General features: G+C 38.6%; 1 protein-coding gene across 7 annotated transcripts in view; it reads right to left on the bottom strand.

The window, feature by feature from the left end:
• chd9 (chromodomain helicase DNA binding protein 9) overlaps nucleotides 1–16,286 on the bottom strand; it is a 97,948-nt gene that overhangs the window by 35,626 nt on the left and 46,036 nt on the right. For all 7 annotated transcript variants that reach the window (XM_017693199.2, XM_017693200.2, XM_017693202.2 and 4 more), the window contains 2 exons: nucleotides 1,664–1,772; nucleotides 1,002–1,139 (listed from right to left, as the gene is read on the bottom strand). In XM_017693199.2, the coding sequence (XP_017548688.1) occupies nucleotides 1,002–1,139; nucleotides 1,664–1,772 (247 nt within the window). The remainder of the gene's footprint in view (nucleotides 1–1,001; nucleotides 1,140–1,663; nucleotides 1,773–16,286) is intronic.

The raw sequence follows: 16,286 nt of genomic DNA, 5'->3' as shown, positions 1-16,286 counted from the left end.
TTGCATTTACTCAGCTGTATTGCTGTCTTAAGCGAATGCGGTCACTACCATGGTCATAGGACTCTACAGTCAATATCACCACATAAAATCAATTTTTTTTTCCTGTCGTTTTACATGCTTTTATGCTGTACATGTAAGGTAGGACAGTAATGTTACGTATCAACTTGATTTTAGCCGCAGCGAACACAAGTAAACGCTCCTTTGTGTGCCTTCATATTTCATAAACTTCTTTTCAACAGATAACTACTGCATTTTAACCAACATGTCAATTTAAACAGGATGAATACAACCCAAGTTTATTCCTTGTTTTAGAGTAGCTAAAAGGTGTCAGAAACATGACTGAAATGGGAAAACACAGATGGCAAAAATAACTGACATTGCACATTTGGACAATTTTGTTATTACCATTGCCGTCCTCTCTCAAAGATGACATTTCTTTTAGTTTTTAAATTGAGGTTATTTTAGTTTCCTCTTTTAAGTCTAGTTTCAATAGGTCAAACATCAATAACAAGGCCACAAATAGGAAAACTTCTTAGCAAAACAAAAGATGAAGATCTCTGATTTTAAACCTATTCAAACAAAAAAGGCTTTGACATAATTCTGAAACCATTACTTGTGCTTTGAAGGTGTCCATATAGTATTTCTTATATAGTATAACTATATAGTATTGTAGCACTATATTATATTATAGTATAACTATAATTGCTTAATAGAACACTTTTTAAAGTTCCTTAAAGAATAACAAACAGTTGATCCTGTGAAAAACACACACACACTGGAGGCAGATGATCCGCTGTGGGGACCCCTAAAGGGAGCAGCCGAAAGAAGGATAGAGAGATATATATATATATATATATATATATATATATATATATATATATATATATAGAGAGAGAGAGAGAGAGAGAGAGAGAGAGATAGATAGATAGATAGATAGATATTGCAGAACCATTGGTGAAAAACCTTTCTAGAACCTGTTAATATAGCTAGTGTGTTCTTACCACAAACAACTGGACCGCTTGCTCGCGGGAATTGATCTTCTTGGCTTTAACAATGACCTTCATCTCTTCGTCAGACACTCGAGAGTCTTGTTCCTCTGCATATCTCTTCCTTTTTACCTGTCTGTTAGATCGACGCTTCTACATAAAGACACAACATGGAGAAAACATGCTGTCAATGTGTGTGTGTGGTGAGGTGGGTGAGTCATGTAAATTTGTATTAGAACCAGCTGTAGAATAAGCGTGCATATATGAGCAAATGAGAGTGAACAAGCAAAGTATGTGCGTGTGCGAGTTTGTGTGTGTGGGCCCGTACACGTGTACCCAAATATATCATGACCTAAATGTCAGAGAGTTAGAGCTAATGAAGAGTGAGATGACGAGAATATCTCAGGATGAACAATTAAAGAACCCCAACACTGTCACCATCATGCCACAATGTTTCCCAAAATGCTTCACTGCCACATGGCCACCTCTTTATCTCTGACAGGCTAACTGAGTCATCAGCAGCATACTGCCTTAATTAACACACAGGGCTTTTAACGAGGATAATTATATCTGGGGAGAGAGCTTGGGGTGGAGGAGGGATGGGGGCGAAGTATCATCCCTGACCCCCCCCGCCAGATCTTTACTGCCGTGAGTGAGAGACAAACAGATATGCTCACAGAGTCGTCATCTCTGGATGATCGTCGAGGCGGAGGCTCGTCTTCAGACAGGTCATCAGAAGATTCAGTCTTATGTTTTTTCTTCTTGCCAAACTTGATTACAATTTTCCTGAGGAAATATATAAAAATGTAAAAAAATAAATAAATAAATAAACATTAAAAATGAGAATAGCAATTTCCCCATCTCCTTGTTTTATGCCCTTTAAGCAGTAGTTCAGCGGAAAAAAAAAAAAAAAAAAAATCTAATTTAAAAAATCCAATTTCCCCTTTATCCCAAAGTAGCTGATCAGCAAAGACATGTTTGGTGAATTTTGCTTCTTCAGTTATAAGCTGCAGCTATAAGGCTAATGTAGCTAACAAGTAATGGAAGTCTATACCTCTCCAATTAGCACTGTGCAAACTGAATGCCCAATCATCTGTCAAGCCTGCTCATAAGATTACTGACACTAATATCATCATTATAAGAACAGAGAAGGTACAGACAAAACTCAGGTGGCTACTACTTTGAGTGTGTTATCAGCTTCTACTAGCTACATTATTTATTAACTGGAGCTACAAGGCTAAAGAAGCAAATATTATATATATATATATATATATATATATATATATATATATATATATATATATATATATATATATATATATATATATATATATATATATATTAGTTACTATTCATTTACATTGTGAGGGCATTGTAAAGTGTCCCTGTTTGTGCCCAAACTTTAGTTACTCGATCGATAGCTACAAAACATGCAGAATAATTATCTGTTATTATTCTAGTTTCTACAAAATCTGTTTTGCAAAGAGGGAATAACACCCAAAAAGTATAGAAGACTACAGGTCTGAGACCACCCGAAAACACAACACCCTGCTTAATATGTAGAGGAAAGCAACAGAAGCAGAAAGTCCCCTTTAGTCTCAGTTTTGAAAAGAAAAGAACAGAACATTATCACATAAAAAAAAAACAAACAAAAAAGCTATATATACTCAGAATCTTGTATACAAAAAACAGTGCACGCACGCACGCGCGCGCGCACACACACACACACACACACACACACACACACACACACACACACACACACACACACACACACACACACACACAAAAAATCAGTCCATGCCAGTCCCTCAGTGTTGCAAATGTGACCCAAGCTTGGAAAGATCAAAAGGCCAGATGATATAAGACAGTGAGAAATGATAGACTGTGATATACTTTTACCATCAATGAGTCAACAGGCAGTGTGTGTTACTACTGGTTGCTAACACTACCTCAGGGCCAGACGTTTTTAGCTTCTTCCTACATCATTGAACAACTCTCCATTAAAGCCCATACACACTCGTGGTGAAGCTGAAGATCTGCTAGTTCTCTGCTACCACCAAGGAACGAGACAACAGCTTCAAAAGGATGATTTCTTTCTGCTGGTCAGCACAAATAGGTAACTATGACACAAATAATAACTATGCAACAAGAAGCCAGATCTAGTGTTGTTGATTTCCAGTGGCTGTATTTAGCCAGGATTGTAAGCAGCAAAGTACTACAACTACAAACTACAAAGTATATGATTGTCTCTTTCTTTGTTCTTGGTGGCTATGTCAACCATGTTCTCCATTAGAAATTAAATTATCACGCATCCAAACTGAGCCACACAAGCCAACAACGCAAAAGGTGCCGATTTCATGCTCAGTGCCCACGATCACGAACACTCGCAAAACACAGATAAACTCATATAATATTGTTTTATATAATGAGTATTTAAATGATTTCTTCAGCAACGTATTTGACAGTCACAAAACTTTTAATGCAGTGTGTAACATACTAAGCTATATATATATATATATATATATATCTTACAGTGCTACAATACTAAACTCAAAACATAATTTTCAGCAAATAATGCACAAATCTGCCAATTTTTGCAGCTGTACTTGCCACTGTAAGCTAATAATTTCCTAAGTGAAATGTAACTGTAAGGACGCATAACGGCACAAATTCAGCAGTTACAGCAAGCATGAATGCCCTGCATCTGTGAAGCACCTGTTCAACTTCATTTAAAGCCTTTTGAAGTGTGAATTTGTTACAAGCATAAACTATTTAACATCAATGCAGAAACTCAGGGCTGACAAGTGATGACCTTTTTCGTAGTGACACATTTGCATTCCTCCTGGTGTGCTTTGAAAATGTAAAAGTTGTGCTGATGAATAAAAGCACAGCATATAATCAAGCTACTCCATAAACTACATGAAAATCCATATTAAAAAGATTTGTTGACAGTCATGTGAGTTACACTCAGTGGAATGTAAAAAGGCAGGTTGCCTAGACTGAAACAACAGAGCTGAATGATACTGGGCAAAACGGGTTTGACATAATTTTAGGTTTTTGTGATGAAATAAATAAAATAAAAAAAATAAAAAACCATTTACCCAGGTAAAGTATTCTCAAATTGAGCCAATTATCACTTTAACAATGGAAAGAAAGGTGCAGCTGAAGGGGGTAATTCAATATTCTGTTTAGGGCTGTGTTGCAAGGATGAAACACCATTTCACAATGACACTTTACCTTCCACTGTGTTCAAAACACATTAGTGAACTCAAAGACTGGCGTACATTATTTTTGACCAATATTGTTCACATTTTCTGGATCATGTGAATGCCTTAATTCATTTAAACATTCAAAACACATGTAAACAGTTTGATGCTGACAGCATACAATAAAACACTCAGTGATTGGTTGGAGACTTATTTGCATATTTCACACTTATGAACATTGACGAGGCAGTTGAAACAAAAATGAACAAGAGATACATTGTGCGGCTCTATGATAGGAAGCGTACATGAAGGGATGTCAAACAAAAGCAGCTCAACCTCCAATGGAAAAACTATGCCTGAGGCTTAATCGTATTGTGTGCACCTTTCCAACTTCTGCACACAGTGATTTCTTCTGCTCTCGATCTATTCCAGAGGGAGAACAATATGTTCTTTATAGAGTAATAAACTACCATGAGTAGGAACAGAATACTCACACATTTACTTAAAAGCCCAATAGACCAATAAAAATACTCAATGCAAAGATACGTACAGTGAATGGGCCACTGGGTGTCTCATATAAGCCAGGCCAACAGCGAATGACAGTGGCGTTGAGTGGTGTCTGGTGATTCTATGTAGGAATTGGAAGCAAGTGGTGCAATTCTACTAGAACCACATCTTTGTGTGCGTTCTGATTCATTACTTGGATTGTATGCACATGCCTGCTTTAACCTGCTGCATGCTTTGTCTTCACTCTCTCTCAAAACGTCCTGCTCAAGGCCACACAACACTTTTTTCTGCGGTCATTCCAAGCAGACATTACCAAATGTTTGTGTATATCTTGCTTAAGACCAAGACAGTGACAAAACATACTTGGAGCATGTCTCCAACATCTAATATGACAAAACGCCTACCAGTGCACAGCATAAAACAGACACTGTTGATGACCAGTTTGGTAAAACTTCATTAGTATGTTTCCTGAACTATAAAGACTAAGTCCTATGAGTTGGCAAGCTAGCTTAATACCTAATATACTATTACTTAACCAACTTACAGCTTTGTATTAAAGGAATGGTTTGATGAAAAATCTAATTTACACAATTTTTCTACCCCAATATAACTGACCAGTCAAGACATATTTCGTGTCCAACTTAAGTTTCTTCAGTTTAGCTATGAGGCTAACGTGGTTAACAAAAGTCGCAAGGACTTGTCAATGTGGTTTAGGATGCAGTATGACTTAATGAGACTGTTGTACAAATGCAGCCATTCCTATGTTTATCAGTAAAGGTTTATGTGGGTGTTCGCAGAAGTGAGTGCATCATGAACACATTCAGTTTTGTCAGTCAGCACAGTGTTCGCACATATTTTTACTTTACAAGCTTCGCCATTTTTGGTTGGCTCTCTGGGACCAGTGCAGTGGTTCTGTGTTTATTTGACATAAAATCCTCAATACTTCATGTTGGCATCATGCTGGTCCTGGCCCAGAGACTCCACAGTCTTCTCCCTGATGGAGGCAGGCTGAAGAAGCCGTGTAGAAGGTGAGTGTGATCAGCTGCCATGCAGAGGGCTTTGCAGGTGAGACAGGAGCTGTATATCTCTTGGAGAGAGTTGAAGGTGCCAACGATCTTCTCAGCAGCTCTCACGATGCGCTGGAGTGTTTTGCGGTGCAGTGTCACGGTGCAGGCGCCATACCACACGATGAAGGAGCTGGTCAAGATGCTCTCGATGGTACCTCTGTAGAAGGTGCACGCTGATGAGCTCTTCTGGCCAGTGATGCTGTGTTTCTGGCCCAGGAGGGGTCCTCTGTGACCTAAGCTTCTACAACGTATTAAGTCCATTAGCCTCATAGCGCTAATGTAATAGTAAAGAAGCTTCAGACACCAGACATGTCTTGGCTATACCTGAGGTTAGATGAAATCCCTGTAGACTATCAGCCAGACTATATCTTTAAATGTTTCTGAACACCAATTAAAGGCTTGGATACAAAATGAAGTGCTGTCATAAGAGGCAAACACTAGACCTACCTTACATGCTCAGGCTAATGCAAAAAAGGCTGTGACATCTCCACTTTTCACACACCAGGCTCTTGCAGCAGCCTTCTTTTTCTGAGTGATATGGATCAGTGGCGGGCCCCAATAGATCAAACCACTTTCAAGTCAAACACTTTCTCTTTTTGTATTCAAAATCTCTTTTGCTAGTTCTCTCACAATCGTCTTCTCCTGATTATTCTAAGCTGACTTTCTTCCATTCGGTTTCTTATTCCAAGTCTGCGCTTTTTCCTATCTTCTTTCTCTCCAACCAGAAAAGACGCACATTCACACGTCTGCCCAGTCCAGTAGAATAGGTCTGTTTAGGTCGTGACTCACACAACAGGACATCTGCTGCGCGCACACACACACACACACACACACACACACACACACACACACACACACACACACACACACACACACACACACACACACACCTTCTCCCGAGATGATATTACACTTCACTAATCCTTGGGACAAAGTGACTTGCGGGTTGCCTAGCAACCAAAAGAGAGCATGAAGCAAGCAGAGTGGGCGGCAGCAATGATGTCACATCCTGTGAGCGACACATGAGGTCAACTTTTCACACTTACACACGCACAAACACACACACACACACACCACAGGAGCTGTGACATGAAGCAATGTGTGCACGCCATGCAGCCAAGCTGTCCAAGAAAAAAAATTAGAAAAAACTATCGACAACTAAAGATGGGCAATTGAGTAAAATTTGATATTTAAATTAAGGCATTATTCTAAAAATATTCTAATAATGCCATCATCACCCGCCCCCCCCCCCCCCAAAAAAAAGCAGAGAGCAATGCCTCTTAGCACCTTGCTATTACTGTACTATATTCAACAGACAATAAATTCAATATGTAGACCAATATTCCTAGTCTAGCCACAGTGTATTTCACCTCATACATTTTAGATGACAGCGAGTTTGTGAATAGTTTACCTGGATTACATTTAACATTACGAGGTGAATTTATTACACTGAGTCTGTATTACTAGGTTGTAAGATGAGCTTGAGATTGACGTTTAGCTGTGCATACTGAGTTCCATGATTACTAGAATATTCAATTATTCTGACTCATCCCTGGTGACAACACTCCACCACAAAGGGCCGCCTTTGTGTGTAAGCACTATGGGTTGGAGATATGGCAAGAGTTCAGATCAGAATACTTTTACAACATTGTCATATTATGCACAATATTTAGTTTTTTCTGAGGTGTGTTAACATTGAACAGAATAAGCTCCAGTACTGCAATATTCTGTCAAAATTATAAGTACAATGATCATCCAATGCTTAATTTAGCTTATTACACTTCAATTACACTCTTTGTAATGAAATGTAGTTGGTCAGTGTTCTTTATGTATTGACAATGATATTCATGATATGCTAGGAAGAGTATTGTGGCATAATACAACATTATCACAATAAAATACTGACATACTGCCCCCACCTCTTATAAGCACACACGCACACACACACACACAGACACACACACACACACAGATTGGGCAATATAATAACCTACATACACTATATTCCTAAAAGTATTCGGTCACATATGAATTTGAGTGACATCCCATTCTTAATCCATAGAGTTTAATATGATGTCGACCCACCCTTTGCAGCAAGACAGCTTCAACTCTTCTGGGAAGGGTTGCCACAAGGCTTAGGAGTGTGTTCATGGGAATTTGTGATCATTCTTCCATAAGTGCATTTGTGATGCCAGACACTGACATTGGACGAGAAGGCCTGGCTCACAATCTTTGCTCTAATTCATCCCAAAGGTGTTCTATTGGGTTGAGGTCAGGACTCTGTGCAGAGCAGTCAAGTTCCTCCACACCAGACCCGCTCATCCATGTCTTTATGGACCTTCCTCTGTGCACTGGTGTGCAGTCATGTTGGAACATGAAGGGGCCATCTCCAAACGGTTCCCAAAAAGTTGGGAGCATGAAATTGTCCAAAATCTATTGGACTGCTGAAGCATCAAGGGTTCCTTTAACTAGAACTAAGGGGCCGAGCCCAACTCCTGAAAAACAATCCCACAGCATAATCCCCCCTCCACCAAACTTTACACTTGGAACAATCTCTCTTTCACAAATGTTTATAGGAGCAGTCTGCATGCCTAGGTGCTTGGTTTTATACACCTGTGGCCATGGAAATGATTGGAACACCTGAATTCAATGATTTGGATGGGTGAGTGAATACATTTGGCAATATAGTGAATTATTACATATGATATTTTCAAAAACATACTAAATATTTTCAGGCTCATAAAGTGCCACATAAAACTGAGCATTTGCATAATACCACTAGAGGCTGACACAGTGCACAATTGTGTTCCACCAGCTTAATAAAGAAGAAATAGCCACCAACAGGGAAGATTGTACACAGTGAGAAATTTCTTGTGTTTATCATACCTGGCCACTTTATTCAATCTAAAAGTCTATTAAAGATTATTAGACCAACTTAGAGTGTCAGATTCTCCACAGCATCGTAAGGTTGTTAACTGGGATGCCATGTTAGAGACTAAACAAACAGCAACTCTGATCTTTATTTGACTGAACTTTCTCTGGGAAGATGTATTTATGTTGAATCTTAACCTTAACATTTAATTAACTTTACTAGAAAATCATAGTCAACTTCACACAGGGCAAAACACGCTTGTGAGGCAGGCAGGCAGGTACCATCATAAAATACAGGTTAGTATTAGTGCCATACAATCTGCTCATAACCAGGAATCTTTTCACTGATGACTCATGACTGATTAGCTTTACTAACAATGTATGTTATAAAGGAGATGGACAACACCGCCTTAACCATTTGAGCTGTTTAAGCTAACAAAAGGCTCAGGGTGCTTTTGACAGTAAACTGTCAATAACAGAACAGTACTTTTTTATTAAGAATAAATAGAAGACAAACTGGCAAGCAGCAGACAAACTCAGAAAATAATGCTTTATTTTTATTAGCCTTACTACATACAAGGTCAGGATCTAGATAAAGTGCTGAATACTCATGGCTGCACAATATATTGCATGCTAATATTTACTGCGATATTGATCTTTGTTGCAAAAGGCTTTGCTAGTATGCTTGGCACACAGAAAAAAAAGTTATAAAAAAAGTTCTTCAGTATTTTAGTAGTCAATGTGTGTTTGAATAAAATATTTTCATTAAAGCAGATGTTCAAAAAAAAAAAAAAAAACAAACAAAAAAATGGAACAAAATAGGTCAAAGCTGCAGTGGGGAGACGTCGGGGTGGGCAATACAATCAGCAACCACCATTTTTTAATTACAAAATATTGCGTTCATTATTTTTAGATATTGCCTGAGCCCACATGAAACATTTAAATACTACTATTAAAATACCCAACAATTTTTATTCTACATTTCACATACTGTGATGCCCTGAATCCAATGAAACAGCAGTAATTATGCTCTCTGCAACGAAAAAATTTTCACTGTTCTAGAAGCTAATATATACATGCACACATACACACTCAAAAATACACTCAGCATGCTCTCATGCACACCCACATCTCTGCTACCAACAATAAAGTGCAGTAACACCAACAGCAAAAGAGAGAGGCACCTAAAAATAACGAAAACAGCCAAACACCCACAGCCAATCGATGCAATCATCAAAAGGTGTGATACATTCCTCTCCATCTCATCACTCTGAGCCTATGTCTGTGTCGCTCCTTGGCCCTCTCTCCCTCTTTCTGTCTCTGAGATGGCTCAAGGACAGTGCTGCTGGCAGTGTTACAGTGTGGTGTAATGCAGAGAAAAGCAGGTCAGTGGGTCTCCGCTCTTTAGCCCATGCTCAATGAGCAAGACCGAGTTTATCTAGGAACAGACAGTGAGGCCTTTCTATGACGTCAATTAGGTTATTTAAAGTAAGCTATTTTTAATTTAGAACTTCAATCAAGATGGCCAAAATATGATAAAAAAATGCTCAAACAAGCAGTGCCCTACAGAAAGAAATACACAGCCAACAATTTTTACAAAAGGCCATTTCTACCTGCCTGGATCAAATACTCACATCTGCTATGACACAGGGCTCTTCCTCTCCTGAGTTTATCTGAGTCAATACACAGGTCAGGCTTTACTTACAATCCTTAGCATGAGCTAACTAGGAAACAGTGAGGCTCTTGGGCAAGTGAACCAAGACCTGCCATTGTTTACGCTGGATATGTTCACAGTTAGGCTAACCTTAGCCTTGGTCTCATTTATAACAACATGACTGTTACAGTGACCGTTAACACACCATAAACAAAAGCTGATTCCTATCTGCTCTCATTCTGGCAGCAGCAGGTGGGAGTATTTTGATGACAAAATAGTCATCGACTAAAAACGTACTGATAAGAACTCCATCTGTGGAGCATTTGGACACAGCAGCAGTGACATGCTGGAATTGCATCATCATGAGCAAAATGAAAATGATGTTCTATACAGCACTCTCTACAATTCTGGTGCCTTAAAATAAGCTCGCTACAGCTCATAACTGGAGTACAGCTGACAGGTCACTCTGGGACTACCACACTGCAGAACCTCAGTGTTTGACATTGGGTATCACTGAAAAAGAACATTTTCTTTGAAATCTGTGGAAAAGTAGGGACATCATTCTTTTTGTCTACTGATACTGAGCCGCAGATTTTGCCAATTCCAAGCACTGATCTGAAACCAGTGCCATATTTTTGCTTTCTTTACTTTTAAAATGTGTACACTGTACTCTGTGTGAAAAAGCAGGCTAAGGCTGCATTCACAAGGACCCGATTCAAATGAGAAAAAAACAAAAAAACAACAGCAATACATGTTACTGATTTGTTGTGGGTGAACATCCATGTGAGCAAGAAACTTTCAAATTAGAAAGCTTAGTTGTGAAAACGCATGTTTTAACTGACCGTCTCAAACCGTCTCCATTTATCTGATGAATGGATGCATAATATTGGCGCATTGTCATGTGTTTGTACCTGTTGTCTGTTGATGGTCATTTATACCAACAGCAAGCAAGACATGCATTGTTGTATGAATACCAAAGTGTCCATGTGAACATAACCAAAGGCATAAATGGCCAGTAAGATCAACATCCAGTAAGATCAGTATATCATCATCACCCCCCCCCCCCCCCATGCGTTAACAGCATGTTAGCTAGTGAAGGTAAATCACAAAGTCCACAGATAAAACTCAATCACAACATACATCCTGTTTGGCTTTCACTTAGACTACTGCTAAAGAATTTGGGTCAGTCAGAGAGCTAATCCATTCAGCCTAGATGGAGAGTCCGCGCAGAAAACTCACACACGCTGCCTTTCTTCCCCAGATCACCTGGAATGCTGAATATGCTTGTACTAAGAACCAGAGACAGCATCTTCTCCTATAACATAACTAACTTTAAAGACCACTCTCAGACAGAGGGAGCATCAAAAGGGACAAAAGATTAAAGCCCAAATTAATTCTTTACAGCCTAGACAACAATCTCCATTTGGCTTAATGCAAAGGTTTACCAAAAAATACAAGTATTCAATGGCAAGTCGGTACAATTTTTCTGCTCAGCCCAAAAGGAGGCGATCAGCCAAGACATGTTTGAAGTCAGAAGTTTGATTTATTTAGTTTAGCACTGAAGCTTCGAGAGTAATACAGCTAACAAGTAATGGACGTTAATGCCACTCAATATGCATACTGGTCTTGCATTTCCAGTGCAAAACTAAGGGAGCAAACTCCAAATATCAAACACTTTGCTAAACAACTACATTTGGAATAAGGGGGGAAATCTGGATAAATCCAATTTTCAGTGAACTACTCCTTTAGGGGCACTCATCATAAGAAAGAGAGAGGCTTTACCATTGTTTAATACACAAAGCATGCTGTGTCCAGCTTTGTGGCATGCTCCACACCTCCACTCAAAGTTTAAATAATGTCATAATTTCAACTCTGCCTCCAAGAGTTGGCCATTCTTTTTACTATGACTCCATTTCTGTATAAAAAAGTTCTTGGACAGTACAAAATTACACTCTTTAACATTAGTCTTAAGCCCAAATCAAAGACATATGTAGTAACTACCAGGATTGCAACAAACCTCTCCTTGTACTAAGTGAATATAGTCTCTGTAATGACATTAGCTGCAATGTCATTAGCAGTCTGTTTGGTATTGTGAGAAATGATACGACTTGAGCTGCTCATTTAGTTGATCAGATACAGCTGCTTGCAAAGGGTCTAGACCAGAATCTGTAGCACAATGTAAATAAATTAATAAAAATAAATGCTGGTAGTGTTGAAAATAACGCTCTTTACATGTTAAATCAGACCAGCTGAGTATTATAATACACTATATATCCAAAAGCAAAACAGAAAACCCATCTAATTCAGCTACTTTTAGGTGCACTCATAGCTGACACAGGTGTTCAATTGCACACACAAAGCTATACAAGCTCTGCATAGAAAAGCATTACCTAGAATGCCGTGCTTTGGAGCAGCCACACATAAGCCCAAGATTACCTTGCTAAGAGCCAGTTATAGGGGTATGAAAACCCCCAGCAATGGGCAGTGGAACAGTGTTCTCTGGAGGAGCTCCATCAAATACTTTCGGGATGTGCTGGAGTCTGGTTTGTGATCCTGAAGTAATCATCCAACTTCAGTACTTGAGCGCAACTATGCTTCTGTGGATAAATGTGATCAAAACCTCACAGCAATGTTCCAGCATTTAATACAGGGTTGCTACAGTTTTATACATAATACAGATGCCTTGAGAGTGCAGAATCATCTGAGTCTTTTCAGTGAGTTTGACTATCTGTTCTGCCGTCCTCTAGTCCTTCATCAGCGGTCAGTTTAGACCTGAGGACCTCTGTCAGCTGGATATTTTTGGTTTATTCTGGTTTAGTTTAACATACATGATTACTCTTATTTTTTTTAACCCACAGTCCAACCTGAAACCAACCTGATCTGGTATTCTGCACAACTGAGGAAAGATTACGGTACTCAAATAATAAGACAGTAAACTTGGTTCATTTCGGAGTGAGAACAATGATGTGACATTTTGAACTGACACATTTTGCTTTTTACTCTACTTTATCACAATTAAAATATTATAGTGTGTTAATACTGGCTTATGATCAACTTTGACAGGATCTGATAATTTGGCAATTACTTTAACATGCAGTCAAATGACTATTTTGATATGTGCATATCAGTGGCATTCGCAAAAATACATTATTGGGTAGATCTGTGAAAAAGTGGGTGGGCGGACACAATATCCAAACACACTAATCTCATGCAATGTCATTATATCAGGTTAGTCCTTATAGATGACGGTCATCATTCTACCTATTCCAATGCCTCTGCACTATGGTGATAGAAAACAATAGCAATCGATCATGATGCTAGACTCACATATACACTACTAACAGCATTCACTATAAATCATTCATCTGCTCGCCACAGGCATATTGACCCAGTAAAGATGACAGAACATGCGTGAAAATCAGACAGCTGATATGTACAGAGAAAACAGTAAACTTAAAACCTAATCCTGGCTATTCTAGTCCAGTTACTGCTGTTACGGATGGCATGAAAACATAAAATCCATTCATGTCCTGTTAGTTCACCGTCATCACATTAGACATTAACTTTGCCATTTTCACAAAGCTCATTTCTGTCTTTGGAGTAAAAAGAACACTGCAAGTACCAAATTCACAAGAAAATAAACGACAATATTTTAAAAATTATATTAAAATAGTTTTGGCACTGGATGAGTAGAAATTGACATGAGCTAAATGGCACTTTTAACTGCAATTAGATCTTCAAATTAAAACACTGTTGTGCTGATAAACTAAAGGCTTAACTGTAGAAGGCAACACTTTCTAAACAGTGATTAGAGGGCCAAAGAAAAGAAGGTAGAGCTTGGGGGAAAACGTAATGATTTGGCCATAATATAACGACAGCACTCAGAGATAAATTCCATTCCATAAAAACAAAAACAAAAAACAAAAAAAACCTTTAAAATTTAAAAAAATATTAATAAATATTCTTTTCACATTTGATTGGGTACGCCTGTGCCCACACCGACCTGTGGATACACAGTACAGTATACCATTCTGAACTGCTTTAGTTTGGACTCCTTATGTGAAATAATTTATAGGGTGGTGAATATGCTTCAATTTCATACTGCTCTAATACATCAAAGTATCTATTAGTTCTCTCACCTTTGAATGCACTAATGTTTCTGGTAATGACAACTTTAACCAGTGGTATTTATACAAGTTTTCAACCAGTTGTGTATTTAGTACATGGTTTTGGTGGCATGTCGCTTACTGCAAGTAGCAGAAAATGGTTTCAAGCCACTTCATCATTTTTGTTTTTTTTTAGTTAATAGTCTGGCCATCTAAGTTTTGGTACCTCAGTGAAAAAATCTCAACATTACCTTTATTTGAAGCATGTATTCTAATGTGCCATTAGGCACTCTAGGAAGTCCAACTCAGACTTTCAGATCTGTTATCATTCACAATTTTTCACCTTCATCCTTTACTCCTTCTTCACTGATCAGTTTTTGTTGAACAGATATTGATGTGGAAGACCCTCAATATTATTCGTGTGGCAGACCCTCAACACAGCAGTGACAGTGACATGGTAGAGGGCAAGATGCTGTCACAAGTGTACAAAGTCACACACCAATGTCACTGCTAGGTTGAAAGCGGTCCAACATCCAAAAAAATATATCTATATGAGAGCAGCCGACACTGAAATGCAAAAGAGCAAACGCAAACTGTGCATGGGAACAGATGGGCTACAGCACACAATCAAAGCAGGACCAGAAATAGAGTAGCTTGTGATTTCATATATTGCATAACATACAAACATCAAAAATAATTATTTCAAGTATCTAAACTTTTTCTATGTTTCTCTCACAGCCTATGACTGAGATCATGTACAAAAACAAACAAACTGCTGTCTCTCTTGTGCTTTGACTAACAGCAAGGCCCATTTTACTGCTGCTGTTGCTACTATAGCCATAATGTGAATGCCACTATAATGTCACTTCAGAGCCTCTGGACAACGCAAATGCTAAGTGATAGCCTGTTCAGTATATTCTTTCAGTACAGGTTTAAGTCATTGCTAACAAAGATCTGAGGCATTAGTGCAAGAAAGCATACTTGATTTTTCATCCAGCCCTAATGTTCTACTGCTGCATTGCTAACGCCCATATTAGAGTAATGGAAAAGGGGGGAAAAAAAACAAAACAAAAACAACATTATTATCTGAGGCTGCCATTTTTCCTTGTGCTGATCTCACAAAAATCATTAACTGTAAAGACAGCACTCAGTCTGAGATGCCAGCACTTCTGCGTTCTTTTTGCCACTCATGTCAACTATGAACCAAAGGTTTAATTTCTCCTAATTCCTCAGACACCGGAGTCTGCATTTATTAATGACGTAAAGGTGGAAGTCCTGATCTAGGATCTGGTTTCTCCAATGCTCGCAGACAGCGTGCTAAAAAGGCCAAACTGATCCAGTGTCAGTGGTCCTTCTTTTGCATATAGCCACCAGTACAATCTTGTTACTGTCTTACAACGAGACTGCAAAAAATGATCACGCAGAAAAGTGGACAGAAAACCTCCTGCATGCTCACCAATAAACTAAGCACACAGATATTCACTTGAAAGGCTTTTCTGCAGAAACTAATCATCACACTATTGTCACTTTCAAGTTAGACACAGACGGTTCTAGCCATTATCACGAACGGCTGAATAGTGCTACAAATCTGCCTCTGTTCCACAGGGAACTGAACAGAACAGCAAAAAGACTGGAGGGTTTTTTTTTTTGTTTTTTTTTTAAATACCTCACCTGTAATCAATTTTGCATGAATGTCTGGATTCATCAAGCACATCAGACTATTGCTCAAAGACTGTAGTGCTATCATTTTTTTAAACAATGCTGAGTGTAGTTTAGATTTCATTAAAAAATATCAGGTACAAACTGGACAAAAAATTAGTTTTGCCCAAGTCAAGCAAACCTGCCACAGAATTTCACAGCCCCACACCTGGATACACTTTCTCGTT

Source organism: Pygocentrus nattereri, chromosome 25, assembly GCF_015220715.1.
Source record: "Pygocentrus nattereri isolate fPygNat1 chromosome 25, fPygNat1.pri, whole genome shotgun sequence".
NCBI lineage: Eukaryota > Metazoa > Chordata > Actinopteri > Characiformes > Serrasalmidae > Pygocentrus > Pygocentrus nattereri.
This window is presented reverse-complemented; position numbering and strand designations above follow the sequence as displayed.